General features: G+C 41.4%; 1 protein-coding gene across 2 annotated transcripts in view; it reads right to left on the bottom strand.

Annotated features, from left to right (window-relative positions):
- The window catches only part of LOC139306698 (interleukin-1 receptor accessory protein-like 1), a 195,336-nt gene extending 178,941 nt beyond the window's left edge, over positions 1–16,395 (bottom strand). For both annotated transcript variants that reach the window (XM_070930643.1, XM_070930644.1), the window contains exon 1: positions 16,314–16,395. In XM_070930643.1, the coding sequence (XP_070786744.1) occupies positions 16,314–16,395 (82 nt within the window). The remainder of the gene's footprint in view (positions 1–16,313) is intronic.
- Between the last annotated feature and the right edge of the window lie 721 nt (positions 16,396–17,116).

Raw genomic sequence — 17,116 nt, 5'->3', positions numbered from 1 at the left:
TACACGGCACCACTCCCCCTCCCAGGTCTTATTACAGTAATGCATTTAGACAACTAGCCTCGTTTCTCCAATATGAGCTCATATATCCCTCTACTTGAAGCCCCACGGAGCCGTCGCAGTTTACCATGTAGGGTTCAATTGCTTCACAAGAACCACACAGTGTCCTCTCTCATCAGCCTCCTATTTTTCATATGACTGTATCATCCATCACTGGTTCTTTTCTGTGCACAAGCGAACTGCCCTTTTGTTATCAGGTTGGACTGTAGTGGGACCCAGACAAACAGCAACAGGGATTTGGTCTGATTTCATGGTGGAGCAGAGGTGACTGACAACTTGTAAGATTCATCTCTGTTGCATGCTAATGGAGGCTTGGAATATGGCAAAGAAATGAATTGGGTCTCACAGGGCTCATGTTTTCTGGTGAATTGCTTTGAACTATACTTAAAAGAAAATCCCTCAAGTCATGCTGTGAATATTTGCTATGGCATCAATGGTCTTACTCAAGTGCGCTATAAGTGTGTTTCCATACGCCTGTTTTGATGTGCTTTTTGAATTTGCAAGGAAAGAGGAATGCCAGTATTTTATAACTTACAACTGAATGTTAATTAATTTGCTCAATATTGCAAAAATGTTTTCTTTTTGAGCTTGACAGTTCATTTGTGACCTCAGAAACAGCAGCTGACAAAACAATACGCACTCAAGGTCAACTTACTAGCTTATTCTGCTTTAGACCACAGGGTCTTCTTAAGCATGTTTTAAGATAACACGGATGAAAAAAAGAATCGTCAGAATCAAGGAAGGTGTGGACATCTAATTTCCACGACAACCAAACAAACTCAATCTGCTGATGTCGACTGTGTGTTACAGGGGAGACGAGCTCCCCGGAGCTCCGCCGTACATCCAACCCTGCTTAAGAATATCCACATAATGGAAACACATGTCGATTCATTTTATTTTGCCACCTTTTTGGAAATTCACACTACAATTTCAACACTGAATGGAAACATTATGACAGCATCCCAAGTCAGCAAGTCTGTTTGGTCAGAATTTCTTTAATAGATGAAACCTCCAGTTCACCCACTGCCTCTGCTCTTAAATGGGTGTCAAAACAGTTCCATTCTCTTCCATTAGTTCAGTAAGCGAAGAAAAAACTACTTCAGGGCAGATTCAAACTTTAGACTATTTCTGGACAACTGAAATGTTTTTGCCCAAGGGGTGGAAAATCCTTCAGGTGAATCCCTGATCCTCCTTATCTCTTTGCTTAGCCTCTCCAACCAGGTCTTATCGCCTCCTGGACAGTAATTAACAGGAATTACACAGAGCTCCTATCTGCTGAGCCCACGTTGTTACCGCAAAGAGCCCTTTCCCATTTAGGAGCTGTCTGCTGGGAGATTACCACTGGAGAAGGGCTCCTCGGTCAGGAGACGCCACACAACTGTTGTGCTTTTGTGCCAAGCTCGGCTTCAGCTTTGGTCACTTGTGCAGATAAAGGCCAAGTTGGGTGGTTAGGGTGAATTCCAGTAATGTCTTGCAATTTGTGCTCACACGAAAATATGAGAATGTCCGCTATTTTATTTGTCAAAACCAGAAGGAAACCCTAATAAGAATGTGTCAATCTTTCCCTCAATCTAATAACAATTCGTCTTACATGAGCAGCTATTAAGACAGAAAAAAAGAACCAATACAATTTATATTCTATTTGAAATGTACCTCACCTCTACTTTAGATATTAAAGGGATATTGGCAGAGTTAGCAAATTCAACTGTACCGTAAAAATTATGCCTTTAGGTAAATTGGAGGTTTGTGAGCTGTATAATTTCATGACTTCCAACTGTGTTGCTTGATTAATAGAAATGGAACCTTTAACTTAAAACCAAATCGCGCAAATTTACCCAGATAATTTACACTAATAATTGAAGAAAAAAAATACAATGAAAAGATGGACAATTGTCCATGACACATCTCTTCCACTCTCTCGGTTCTCTCTCGCACTCTCTGTCTCTCCGAGCCCTGCACACTCTAAATGTTTAACAGGATCCTTGAGAAAAGCCTCTCCACTTCTGTTTCCGTGGCAACTGGCATGCATTGGAATTGATGACATCTCCTGATCGCCCACTTACTTTGCACTAAAAACGCTCTCCCAGTGAACTTCACCAATGCCATTTCCCTCACAGAAGGATGACGCCCACTTTTCCCACAGTAGAGGGGAGAAGGAACGGAGGAGGAGGCTTTCCTCCAAACATTTTTATTCTGTCAATACTGTATGTAAGGCTGAGAGAGGACATTATTTCACAAGTGAGCCGTTCTTTAAATAATGCGTAAAGGAAATAGAAATAGGGCATGAGACTGGTCAATCTTTCTAACTTTAAAGAATTCAACATGACAAGCCTAACAGGGCCTCAATAATTCATGGTCTGCTGAGTGCCTGTGGTAAGATTTGTATACCTCACTTACCTATGTGAATCAGGGTCTCAGCATGATTTGCAGTCTATTTAGCTCCACCTTGAAGCGGCAAACTCGTTTGAGAGAAAGAGTGAAACTCTGTCCTTATTCGGACCATCTAGTTAAATGTTTTTGTCCAACAGTGTCCCCATACCTCACACTTTCATTCTCTCCTTTAATTAACATAGACGGGCAGCCAGACAGTTCCGGAGGCCAGAACCCGTAGCAAGACCGCTCGCTGTCACCTTGTTACCACCGTAATGGGTTCAGACGAGGTCCCCCTGACACAGGAGAGAGGGGAAATGAATTCATGAAGCCCTGCCTCGTGTACTTTCCACTTTGCCTTTGTCTCCCTTTGCCCTTCCTCCCATCCCACCACCTGCAAAGCCTTGTTTAAACTGTTGGCACCACACAACAGAGAGAACATATTTGACATAATCACGCTGCACGCACCAGCAACCCGATGCACAATTCATTCAACTTCATTAAAACCACACACGCACACGCTGACAGCAAATTAACAAACACATTCCTAGAGTGTCCATTAAAATCTATTCATTAACTCTGAGCCACATTTCATCCGCTGTTGATTTTGTTCGTAAGTGTTTACAACTCAACAATAAAAATGCAAATACTCAAAAAGCGTTCGGTGAAGTCAACGGCGTTGAGGAGTCTATGATCGCTTGTTTAAACATTCCCTCAAGTGCTACTACCTTCGACAGCCAAAGGACTGTGGTGGCAGGCTGCTCTGTCAAAGAGCTAGATGTCATGCATGTGAGCAAGAGGCAAGACACTGTGCTGTCAACCCAATTAGGCTGCTCAGGCACACACTGACTCCATTCTGTAGGCCTGAAAGAGGTCAAGGAACATATAAAACCGAGCCATTTCCCCAGCTAGCCAAGGCTGAGAGGCAAGAATGTCCTTTATGTTTAAGTCATTAAGGGTGGATGTGCATACAAAACCTCTGTGGGAAAAATATCCACACACTAAGCAATTAGGAGAGGGAACAACATGTGTGAAAAGAGATAATTGTCATGTCTTCCTTTAAGTTAGCAATGACAAAAATCTCGACAATCTCTAAAGGTCATTGCTGGGGCATTAATCTTGTTTGAATTAGTTCTAAAACCTGGGATCCAAACAGCTAGTCCTGCAGTAGCACAGTTCAGTGTTTCGGGTGATTTTACATTCAGCACGCTAATTTGTTTGTTTAATCAAATCATTTGGTGACTCTATTCTGCAGATTTCACTATTTCCTTTATCCCACGGTCAATAATCTTTAACACCCCCCCGCCTCTGAGCCAGTCGGAGAAGCCATGAATGCCCACTGGCTTGTCAGCCCCGAGCAAATGTACTCTGATCAATTGTACACGGTCAGCATGGATGTTTGATTGGATAATCTGCGCCTCACTGTCTTGTGTGTGTGTGTGTGTACAGAATCAATATTCCAACAAACAACAGAGGTGTGTGTAGCTTGAATGCTGATTTAATAAGTGTGGTGAGCTCTCAATCTAAATTTACTTAGTTTCAGAATAAACAAATAGTCGATTTGACGAACTTTGTTTTGTTCAGTGTTGAGTGCGTGTTAGCATGCTTCTATCTATGCGTTCGACAGCCCGTCGCGTGGTGGTCACTTGATCTCCTGTTCTCATGGGTGAACACAGTTTAGGGTCACACGCCTAGAGGAGGTTGAGGAGCAGCAACCTCTAGATGGGTGCTTGGATCCATCATTAGCGCCCCGAAGCGCATTTTGAGAGGGTTCAACGTTCTGACACAGCTACGACTGCAGAGGTAGCCCACACACAAAAATTAGGTCATTTAAATCACTCAATTATAGATGTTGACATTGCATGCACATTGTATAGCTCTAATGCCGGGATCACAATTCCATGATATGAAATGTTTCCTAATCCTTCCTCCTCCCCTCCGCGCTGGAGATCAAAAGAAATGCTGGAATTGCTTCCCATGGCACATTTGAAATGGTTTTCTGACAGTGTAATACCAAAGTCATTTACCCGGCTGCATTTGGCTTTTGCTATGAATTGCAGAGATGTAGTTTTCTTATTTTGTTTGATGTGCCTGAGCCATGCAGAGAGAGTCATTTAAATTTGGCCATGCGGCTCAAATGAAATACTGACACATGCCTTTGACTTAAATTAATAATACTGAGTCATGTTACTGAAACCTTGTATTTTGCCTGCATGTAGCAGCTGTGATGTATTAACTCTCCATGCTATAGGCAACATGACTGTGCTTTAATGAGCATTTTTTGATAAATAGTGTCCTGCATAGCTCCCTGGATGACATTTCTTGCTGAAACGGTTAAGTTTGTTCCTGAGAAGGAGGGAAAAAAAGGTGTGAATGGTTAGCATCACCTCCTGGTAGAAATAACTCCCATGCCAAACAGTTTCCTTCCAAAGCTAATCTCCCATTTGCATATTAAAGGCAATGAAAGACACATACAGAACCATAATCCTTAGCTGTCCTTGTGTTTGTCAAGACCAGGCACTTGGTGCACAAAAAAAGAGACAGAGAGCCTTAGAGAGCGTTGCGAACAGCAAAAGGAGGCCCTTTAAATGCCTATATCACACGATTTTAAAAATCGCTGAGGGTGGCATGCACATTAAACATTATAATCAGGGCATATTTGAATTTCAATGGTGAGGAAAAGAATGGTGTTGGAATGGGACTGGGATTTTTATTTTGGAATTGAACTGTGTCTCAGGGCTGGAACTGGGACAGATGACTTGTCAAAAATCAAAATGACATTACCATAAACTGCTTTGCTTTGTTATCCTTCTCCCAGCTGTTTTGCCAGATGTGTTTACATTAAACCTGAACAGACAAATACACCGTGGATTGCAAGCAAATGAAACAGCTTAATGATCACCATCCTCGCTTTTAATGTATTATCTTTGCAGGTGCGGAGAAAACTGGAAGGTCAGCGCCCTTGTAAAAGGGGTGTTAATCATTCATCAAGCTATTTCATCTGCCTCTCTTACATCATCTGATTTGTTGATGGGGAACGATAGCATCTCCACCACTCATTAGGTTCCATGTGAATGGGGGAAAAAAAACACCCTTTGTCAACCAGCAGCTAGCAGACTTCACAGTTAAGCTATGGGCCTCATTACACACACTCTAACACTTCAAGAATCAAACTTAATTGGCTGCCTGAACATTGCATTTTTATACAGCAATTTATTCTAAGTGTTTTTGATGTCAGATGATATACAGGGGCAAACTTCCGTGAGAGGCTGAACCGAGCAGAAACAGTTTAATTACCCTCTGGCAAGATCACACGCACAACAGAGGCAAAGGTTGCGGAGAGAGGATCATTTTGAATCCTGTTTCAGAGGGCAAGATTGTGTGAAGAGATATGCTGAGAGCGCAGAAACACTCAGGATTGTGTGCCGTATTGCTCGGCTACTGGCAGGCTACAGAGATGCAACGCCTACTAACATCTGTAGTGCCTCTCAGCTAGCAGAAGATGCTAATAGAGACTTGAAGCTCTTTGGATGCTGCAGCCTCGGTGCTGTCACAATGAAGGCAAAATCTACAGTCCCTCAACTGACTCCAACCACAAATCTTGTCTTGTACTGACTTAAGTGTCTCCTACTGTAATGACAGTCACTCCCTCTACGTGTCCCCTTTCTTTTTAACTCCTCTTTTCAGCTAAAAAAAAAAAAAAAGGCATTAGAAGCATTTGTGTGCATTTTTATTCACGTTTCACAGGTTAACAGAATCTAATCGTTTTAGAAGGCCACTGGGGCCGTAAAAGCATTTTAAGGCTATTTGATCCACAGCTGAGAACTTCTCACATTTACAGAGCTGCCACTACATGTCATATAAAAAGAAATAAATGAAAGACGCTAAATTACAGATGATGATGCCCCCGTCTTCCCCCTCATGCCTCACTGAGAAACATACACTCCTAATGCAGCACCTCTGTACATGTACATATTTGTTCCATGGTCGCAGAGGAGCCGCGGGGAAGGCTGTGCAGTGCCACACTGCGCTGTGATTGGCCGATAAGAGAGAGGCTTATCCCTGGGAGAGGCCTTGGAGATGACAGTGGAACTTAATTGATATGTAGAATTTATTGATCAGTGCACTGCAGGGAAATCAACTGCCATCTTCTACCATTTTTTGGGCCCTGGAGGATCATAAATAAGAGGTCTTAAATATTTCGACCATGCGCTACATCAAACGCAAGCAATAAACATGACAGGGAAATATGTGACGGAACTTCACTGTAAATCGTGCCAAATGAAATTACAAGGCATGCTTACAGGGAATAGTTGAGCTGAATTTTGAACAGAGTGGATTTTGAAAAGCAAATTTGGTGCGTCTTAATTAAAGTAGCATTTCTCTCCCCAAACAATAGGTACTTTAGCTTTGGATAAAGTGGCATACTTTCCTATGGGGGGAATACCAGGTAATTCCCTGCTAATTATAATAAAAATGCTAAGCAGTAGGATTTGAATGGGACCTGCTTGTATCTTCAGAACAGTGGTGAGAAAAGCAGCCAGGGCCTGGAGAATAGAGTCAACCTGGTTTGTTTCCAAAACTCCTGCAGTGCGTCAGTCTCCTGCAACCAACAAAGGCGTACTCCTCGGCAAGCGAGCTTACATCCTTTCTCCCTTGCAAAAAAAAAAAAGGAAAACTAAAAAGCCCCAAACTTGGCAGGACTCCCTTGAGACCTGTAAGGATTCACTATGCCTATGCTTGTTGCAGAAATAGGTTGATTGTGCTTTGACCAATCCTAGTTTGACTAAAAAAAGACTGGGGGAAAAAAGGAAAAACGAAAGGAAAGAAAGTGTACAAAGAGAACAAGAGAGTAGTGTTTTTTGTTCTTAGCTGTCATTGAGCGACGGGGAGACTGAACAGGGAATGAACACAGTGAGAGAGGATGTGTTCAAACTTTCCAATAAAGGAGCATTGAAAAAGGCCACACGCTGAGTGCCTGGCTGACGCGAGAGAGCTTGACAGCCTCATCAAATGCTATGTTGTTGGGAGACTTCCTGCACAAACAAAACTTCACCTCTCAAGCGACCACAGCCTCATTGTGCATGGACGGTAAATTAAAAACCGCAACTCATGCAGTTTCTTTCACAACGGCGACACTGAAGGCAGGAAAAGGACACAAACTTCCCATCCAGTGACATTATCAGTCATCGGGATTTTTCCAGTGCTAACAAGCAAATAATTGGCTTACAAGGTCAAATGGGGGAATAGAAAATGAGTCATCCCATCCTTTGACCAATCTATGGCAAATTATTAAAAGAAAGACTCAAACTGGATTTAAAAAAAAATATCAAAGTTGACTTCACATATACACACACGTCACTTCTCCAGGGGAGCTTCAGAAATAATCAAAAAAGTGAATGAAGATTGGCTTTAAGGGCTCCATCTTGTTGTGTCAACACTTGGCAAGTGTTATTTCTAGCAAGGAAAATGTACCACAAGCCATTTAAATACATAATACAGGTATGTGCACTTCAAGTTTAATTCCACTCCCGAACTCTCGGTTTGTGGGGGAAAAAAACATGACTGTACTGAACAGTTGTCTATAATCCACATCCTGCTCAGTGTATGAATAAGTGCATTAGAAAGCTATAGTCCCGACACTGTAAATCTTCTTTCTATTGATTTACTTATCTTCCATCCTGTCACCTAAATAAAACCCAAACACACCTTCCCTATCATACCCAAAGTGATATATATGTTGTTATGGCAACCAAACACTACAGATTAACTACTGTGTGTGTGTAGCAGCGACAGTTGTGTAAGGAAAAAAATATGAAAATCTCATCTTTTGTCCCAAGCTATCAATCAAAAGAGAAATGATCCTTGAGTAAAGCTATAAGTTCTTGGTTATACAATGCGTTCTGTTCAACACAGATGGCTAAAAAAAAGTAATGTATGCTCTTCATAACGGAGGGGAAAATACACTTTAAGTGTCATATAAAAGTAGATATATGCTTTTGACCTGAAAATTATTCATGTGAAATGTAATTGTGCATACAAATATCAGCAAAGATTCAGAAACATGTTGTGCTTTTAAAATCCCTGTACTGTAAGTTGGAAACCAGCAGGTGACGTATGGGGATAATTATAGAGGCTGATGAAGTTGGAAAATGACAAGAGACAGTGTTGCTATGCAAATCAATGAACTCCCCTCAGAAATCAAACTTAACTGAGTTGCATCAGCCCAAAACAAAGTTACCGCTCCAATCAATAGAAAACCAATGTACTCTAAGAGTCGCAACACTGGGGGAAAAACGAATTGAATGTCTCAGAGATCGTACAGGCCAAGACAAGTGGAAATCAAATTACCAGTTTGTCTGATTTCCACAAATGACAGAAAAAAAACCTCAATACTTGTTTTCCTTAACAGGAGGAGGGTCTGCTCTCGCTTCTCAAGCTAGACGTTTTATCAAGGAGGGATGTGAACTATCATTTAGCCCAATCTTACTCCACTCAAACAGATACTACAGGTGTGTAATTTAAAGACGAGGCATATAATTTGGTCTCCAGTCTGCATATTAGGAGAGGTACTATTTTCAAATTAGATCTACAAATAGAAATCACAGATGCAGAAATGTGTTCTTACATGAATAAAGCAGGTCAGGTCTTCGGGAAAACAGCCTCTTGGTTTAAACCAGTTAAAATCTAATGATGATTATGGGATTAGGCATCAGTGTATTGCTTTAATTATTCTGTGAGACATCTATCTGACTCCCCAGCGATCCTGTCTGGCCTCCAGGAGAAAGTCGGCAATCAATGGAAGCAATAACCAATGGAGGGATGTTAGGTGAAATGTAAAGACAGGCAAGGTAACAGAGAGAAACGGCAGGGAGATCAGAGGGGACAGCTGCGTCATTCAGATGAAGGAGCTTTTTTGATTTTTTGAGAAGAACTAAAAAGAGCAAACTGCCATCAACATCGTGACAGAAGCAGGAAATGACACACATACATAAACATAAATACAAAGTTTGCTAGACAGACAGACAGATAGATACAGGCAAAGAGCGACGCAGAGTGAGGGGGAGTACCCACGTGGATTAATCATGCAGTGCAGCCCCAGGTTAAAATGTGTGATATTTTTGGGTACAGTCCCATCGCCGCCTTCAGGCAATTTGCATAGTACTGAGAGACTATAGCTTAATTTCCCCTCGCCGCTCAGCTTTGTGAGAGCGGAGCAGTGAAGGGGAATTAAAATAATTTCTGAGACCATTACTGTTTATGTCCAAATTGCCCTTAACTTATTACAAATGTTACTTATTTACTTTTCATTTTCTCTGTTTTTCTTTGGGGAGTTTTATTTCCCCCAAAGTCCTCTTCCTTAACCCTGAGAGCCAGATTTTCTTAAATTAAGCAGTGGCCAGCCTTCTCCATGTTTAAATCCTCTTTTGGACTAAAGCTCATTATCATCCACACATATAATCTCTCAAATTGGTACCAAATGCCCCAGCTGTTAAAGTGGGCTGCATAATTTGCTAAGGGAGCCTGAAATGAACGCGTTATCTTTCAGAGAGAAATATTAAAAGTGGAGATAATGCAGTATATTGTATTTAATGTAGAAGGCCTGCAGAGGTTCCAAGACAGTGAACAGATAGAGGGAAGCACAACACACGAAGGTGGGAAGGAAATTGAAGTGTTTCACTCACAGAATTTGTACATATTTATAACCTTTCATTTTCAGCTCAAAGTTGTTCCAGTTTATAGCTTTTATGATGCCACAAAGTTAAGAGATGGAAGCGAATGAGATCTAAATATCAAACGAGTGTGTGTGTGTGTGTGTAAGCTTTTCACATTACATTAGCCATGTCGACACCTACTGTATATAATTGGCGAGCCATGCGTACGTAATAAAACATCAAATGAGTGAAGCAACAAAGAGGTCCGGCTTTAAAATACTGTAAGCAGCAGGTAACTTAACACTTTTTTGAGTTTGAATAATTAAGTGTCTGTATATATAATTTAGTATTTATTTGTTGCAGCAGCAGTTCTTTGCCCTTTTCCTTGGAAAATCAAGTAATGCTGTCCTCTAGACTGAAAACAAATCTGTGCTCAGTTGCTGCCTTAAGATGCAGTTTCAGACATATTAATGCAAAAAAGATAAGTGCGTTTTGAGGCATATCTGCGTGATTGACAGGTGTCTGACCCTATTAGCTCCACCCACACTTCCACCCCATTTCCCAAATCTGGATTTCAGTAAACCCAAATCCAATCATCCCATGGGCTTCATACGCCTATGGGTGACATTTTTCTGCAGTCAATGCCTTAAACCCAAATGCATCAAATAAATAAAAATAGCTGTAATCCTGATACATCTTTCATCCACACACAGAAGCACCGACAGTGCATTTGAGCTTTAAACACCTCAACCTTCAGCTACACACTGGATCTTCACTGCGCTGCAGCCCTACACCCTTTCCTGGCATTTTTCTCAATTGCTGTGGTGTTGTAACATTATTACAGGTCAGGAAACAGGCCACAGAAAGGCTATTCCGCTCATAAATCAGGTGATTGATCGTCAGCCATCTCACGTGGAGGACTGTGGCATGTGTCCCCAACACATATCCATAGTAACCCCGGTTGTCAAGAGGCCTATATCTGGCACACGTGTTGAGTTGCTTCTTTCTCTCTGAGCAGTGGGAGGGAAAACAACTCTATGTGGCAAGCCATTTCATTTCTAATAGCATATGTGTGATCAATCTCCCCTGGAATGAACAGGCGGTGCAGTGGAGGCAATCATTCAACATTTGTGGCAGGTATGTGGTATTGACCGAGGGAAGATGAACCGCGGGTATTCACGGATGTGTGCCTCTGTATGCGCGTGTGACGGAGACAGAGCTTGCTTGTATTTCAGCTTTCAATCTCAGTTGAAGTTTCCTGGATTTGTTTTAGATTTTAGAGCCTTTACATCCCAAGTTCTTATCACTGACAACCTCAAGTGGTATATAGTTGATCTGATGGCACTTCTATATTACCATTAATGCAATTTTTATGACTTATGCAAGAATTATCTGACATTCAGTAGTTTCCATGTGTAAAAAACTGACAGAGTGGAAAGGGTCGCTACTGCTGTGCCCCATCTCTCCATCAAAGTTGGTGCTGACAGCTTCCTGCCATATTTAACGTCCTTTAATATCAATTACAAAGTCAAGTGGCTTGCCATAATTGAATTTGTGCCGTGCGTTGACGTCCCCTGTTAGGAATCACTGTCTTGTCCAATTAAGAGGAGCCTTATTATTGGCCAAATTGCGAGTAGCCCCATTAATGTGGGGGGGAAGATTCTATCCTTTAACTGACGTATTAATGTTGACATCCTCCCAGAGTTGTGCGTTGTGATGGGTGTGAAGACTGTAAATTTAACTGACTGTCAGGATGTCCTTGATTCTTCCTCCAGCAAGAGCGGAAAGAAGAAGTCGGCGAAGAGGCGGAAAAATATATGTTGTGGACCTGTGGACTGTAGCGGCAGTAGATAAATACACGGGGAGAGACGGATGATGAGCGGCTGCTCTCTAATGGGAACCAAGGTCTTGTTGCGGTGGTGTGTTTTATTTACAGCTACTCTTCATCAGAGTGACACGTCGGGCCCTCGGACCATCCTTAATAGATGATAGAGGCTGAGACGGGATTCTGTATTCCATTTCCAAATGGAAGCACATGTCGGAGACCAGCTTTTTACGTATGCATGAACACCAGACTGACGCATTCACTGTGAGTGAGTGTTATGGGTAATATATTGCTGGAATTACTGGGAGACTGTGGAAAGGTAAGCATCATTTGTCAGGGGACTCATCAATGTCTGGTGAAGAAATGGGGACTAATGACTGTACTGCAGAGGGGAGGAGAGAGGCCAAATTTGTCTCAATCAATGTCAAGCAATATGATTGTGAATCTACAACTGTCATCAGTGTTCACTGTGGGGGACATGTGTTAACAGTTTTGTTAAGGGGAGACTTTTAGTGAATATAAAATAGAAATGTTTCGTGCACTGCAGCAAGTAAACTTTAAATGCTGAGGCAACCAATGGTGGACCAAAAGGCTGAAAAACTGCTTGTTTGTGGAAATGATATGCGATTGTTGTGAATAGAAAGAGCTACTGTGCCTGCAGTGTCCACAGGGGTAAATGGTCGATGGCTGACAGTGATGCTGTCCCTGGTTTGCCTCATTAGAAATCAACCATGAACAATAAAAACTCTTGAGAACGGTTTCCTAACTGCTGTGTTGATTTGGGACATAAAACAGAATCTTTTAAATTTCTTACAAATTGGATGAATGGTAAAATAAATCAAGCATGGACTCAGAGGAAATTCACTGAATATTGTTCAAGTTTTGCCCGAAAAACAGAAGGCCAGTTCCTTCAAGAGGTCAAATGTTGGCCTCCTGGTCCCCGTAGCAAAAAGACAGCAGGTCCAGTCCTCAAAACAGCAAGTATGTCATCAACAAACGTGCTGTAAAACTGCTCACAGTAAGCCCCTGGGGATAACAGAAACTCCTGATGCCTGGGAAGTATGGGAGGCTGCATGGAGTAAAACTGAACACCAAAGATAAGACATAGCAGAGTTCACAGTGTAATGCAGATGAATGGTGATGCCCATGAAATATTTTAGAAACCTGCTACAGTGTTTAAGAAATGTTCTGTTTAGTCACTTTTTCAATGTGTGTGTATGCCCTTTTTATTCTATTCTGTATTCAGGTCTGCCAAAATTCCTCCTCAGTAACCTCCGAAGCGCCTTCTCACTCTGATTGTAATCCATGTTCAGAGGTGAGAAAAAGAATAAATGCATAGTTATTACTTCAGAGAGTCTAAAGTGAGACCTTGCGTGAACTCTGGAGTTTCTATTTCATATCAAATAAAATGCAGCTGTGTGGCGTACAGAAAGAGGATTCTGCTCTTTTCAGCTCACTGCCGAGCAACCCAACAGGCACTTTCTCACACGGCTCTTCTAAGCATCTATTGTATAGTATGGCACAAGTGGCCAACAAGGAAGCCGATTGTGTGTTTAAGACAATAACAGAACCACAACCCATTTTCAGGGACAGTATCTTTTTAAATAACCAAGGATAGCAAGTGTAATAGAAATAGACCCACAAAACTAGACTTTGTCCATGGATCACTCAAATCTTCTATTTATTACAACAATTTCTAGTCTAGTTTTTTTCCCCACACAGACTTTCCCACTGAGGATTTTCTAATCTTTAGACCTCTGCCATCACACCACATCTGTTAAAACGTGAAGTGCATTCTGACAACTGCGAACACTGATTTACAAGCAACTGGGATTTCAAGTCCCTGCTGTAAACAGTCAACTGAGATTAAAACTATATACTGGTGGATTTTTGTATTTCTGCATGCATTTTGCTTATTACACTGATAACTAGCCACACATAACAATCATAGCACCACACAGATACATACAGTGCCACTACAATATTCTGAAACAAGAGAAAATGTCAGAGCTACGTTAAATCAGATCCATAGTGGTGTAATCATGATCAAAGAGCAAGGAGATTATTTCATTCATGCCATTGTTTGGCACTGAAAAGGTCAGCCACTGATCATAAACGCCAATGTCTACAAGGACAACAGCTTCCATAAACCAGAAAGCAATTCACGTCGAATAAATGGAAATTCAAACACAAAATAACTCCTGGAATGAATTGTACATACTGGATTGAACATCACTGACTGAAGGTATAACAACAACGTAGAAGCGTCCAAGAGTGGGGTTTTACTTCAGCATCTGACTTGATGTGCTGCATTAAGCAAAAATATACGTAATTATTCTGTTTGCCCAACCGTTCAGGCCATATCAGCATTCTAACAAAAGAGGAACCACAGCAGAGGACAAATGGATACTTTTGTCCTGTTTATGCGTGCTGAGGATTACTATGGCAGATATGCATTGTATGTTTTTGCACTGTTCCACCCCGAGAACAAATGCAGACAAAGCATTACTCAAAGATGGGTGTTTTGAATTTAATCATCTACAGATAATAGCGGTGCACATGCAGCACTGTGCAGGGGTTTCTGGAGTTTGTGTGCCTGTTTGTGTGGAAGCCCAGTGAAAGGGAAAGCAAGCGAGATAGTGGATTCATTATCCCTGAGGGAGTCAATCAAGTCATTTAATTTCCTTTAATGGGCTGACACTTACAGGTTTGATTGTCCACAGTGAATTTCTTTGAACAAAAGGTACAAATGAAAAACAATACATGTTTGCAGAGTTTGGAGCAGCTCAGTTTGTCTCATTAGGGATTCAATCAGTAATCTGTTTGATCAATTTCAGCTGAATTCCCATGTTTTTTGTTGTAGATAAAAACAAAACTTTTAAGACTTTTGATTAAATGGAATTAATGGTGAAGTATTACAAATAAAGTATTGTTAGACCTTACTCAAATAGTCCTTCACAGTGGAGTATATCACATGTAAGCCAGGTGACAGTTTTCTATCAGAGAAGGCCATGCTGCAAGAGGCTTTAAGAGACTATAAACCTGAATTTATCCAATCTGTAATAAAAATATGACCAAATGAACCGCACAAGCTTTATCTCATAAACAAAGGAACTCCAAACCCCAAAAAACATTTCTTTGAAAATATACCTGCTATGACACTAGGATACTCACCTTCCCGCCCCTGCTGTTTCTTTCCATTCCATAAAAATGAAAGCAATGCAATTTCAAACTGGCTTTCATTGCCCAGAATCCTTTTTACAATGGTGCTCTAACTTGCAACCAGCATGGCTTCTAATAAAGCCGTACAAGCTAAAAGAGAAGGAACAAAGGACGGAGGTCTGGCTCGGATGGGGTGCTCATTTATCAGTGGACACGTTTCAAATCCTTGCCCCAGGCAATGGCTCGTGAAGCATCTGAGGAGATAGCCCATAGGGACTTCTGCTGGAAAAGCAGAAAACCCTTTGATGAGCCTTGGGCCATTCCTGCACCTGTGTCTAATATGCATGGGTAAAAACCCAGACGCAAGCAGCCTCTGGATAGCAAAAGACTTCCTTTATGTTTCATGTTAGCCAACGTGGATTGTTCCTTTTTACTGGATTGTGATAGTTGCAGAGAGAGACAGAAAAGGCGGGACAGAGAGGGAGAAGGGATGGCTTGCAGCAAAGGGTCCAGGTTCTGGAATCAAACCCGGGCCACTGTGGCAAGGACTCAGCCTTGATGCATGGTATGTGCTCTACCAGTTGACCTACCGAGGTAGCCCTTGCATCCAGAATGTAAATAACTCCAGTCTGCACTCTTAAAAAGGAGATCTAAGCTAAACAGATAATGAAGACCAAACAGATTCCTCATGAGACCAACCTTACACACTAAGAGGTGATCCAAGTGTGAAATACATATGTGATCTCTCATTATGTCATTAAGAGATATGTTGCAAACCCGTCAAGAATAAACAAGCCTGTGTTCTTATTATCTTCTTTGACAAATTAAAACAAGATTATACCATGCAATTGATCTGCAAAGATCAACAATGTAATATTCCATCTTCACTCACTGAACCTCGAATTGATTAACTGAGTGTTTGTGGACTTAAAAATCAAGCTGTTAAATAACAGGACAGCCCTGTTTTTCAGCATGACTGGTTGGAGTCTCCAAGTACAACAGCACAAGGCCATGTGATCCCCCTGCTGTTGAATGAAACACGATTTGTGCTTTCAGGCAAAGAAAAGAGCCTTGAAATCTTGACAGGTTCCAGGGAATCAAATCTGTACCAATTAATGTAGCTGTAGCTGTTAATATATGGGATGCTCTCAGTAAAATACATAGTATTGAGCCGTTTTCCCCATTGTTTCTACCATTAGAACAAAAGGAAGATACAACAGTTGTGGTAAAAAGACAAGACTTACCCGAGCCTCTCTTCGACACCACTTTCAGGCAATGGACCACAACGGCATGAAGCAGGATCAGAAGAGGGATGGGAGCTTTCATTTTTTACCAGTCCTGCAAAGAAACAAAAGCTTGAGTTAATATTCTGTACTGAGACAGGCTGAGAATACACTAAATCCATCCAAAACATCACAAAAAGAAGAGATAATGATTTTGGCGGGGGACGCTTAGTCAAAGCACAAATATGAAAAAGACTTCTGAGACAATAATTACAGAACTTTACAAGACCTGTGGTCAGCTGGTAAAATTCCAACACCTCTATATGCAGATTCTGTTCTCCAAAGTGTTTGTCTGCCTCTGCTTAATTTATACCAATGTCTCTTCAGGGACTTACTGTATAATAAGGGGGAGGCTGTTGATGATACAAATGTCAAGACGCATCTCTCTCAAGGCAAACCTGGCTTTGCAGCTTTGTCAACCACCTACAACACTAATCCAACTTCTCTCCCAACCAACGTGACATAATCAGGTGCCCACTTAGATCAGGATATCTCTGTTAACATACAGCTTTTCACACAGGTCGGCGAAGGGTGGATAAAACTAAATAGGGCCTAATATACCCAGAACAGCATTCATCAGTGATACACTTACTCATTAAACGCCTGCATGTGATTCTATAATTCTTATTTTTGTTTGTCTAATAATTAATTTCCTTGCTACAGGCTAATGTGCCATCTCTGCTATGGCAAGATGTCCATGAAGGCTACAAGGACGCTTCCATTGGCATTTTAGTCACGACAAAAATGCTTCACATAGATTCCAC

This window comes from Enoplosus armatus, chromosome 24 (genome assembly GCF_043641665.1).
Source record: "Enoplosus armatus isolate fEnoArm2 chromosome 24, fEnoArm2.hap1, whole genome shotgun sequence".
Taxonomy (NCBI): Eukaryota; Metazoa; Chordata; class Actinopteri; order Centrarchiformes; family Enoplosidae; genus Enoplosus; species Enoplosus armatus.
This window is presented reverse-complemented; position numbering and strand designations above follow the sequence as displayed.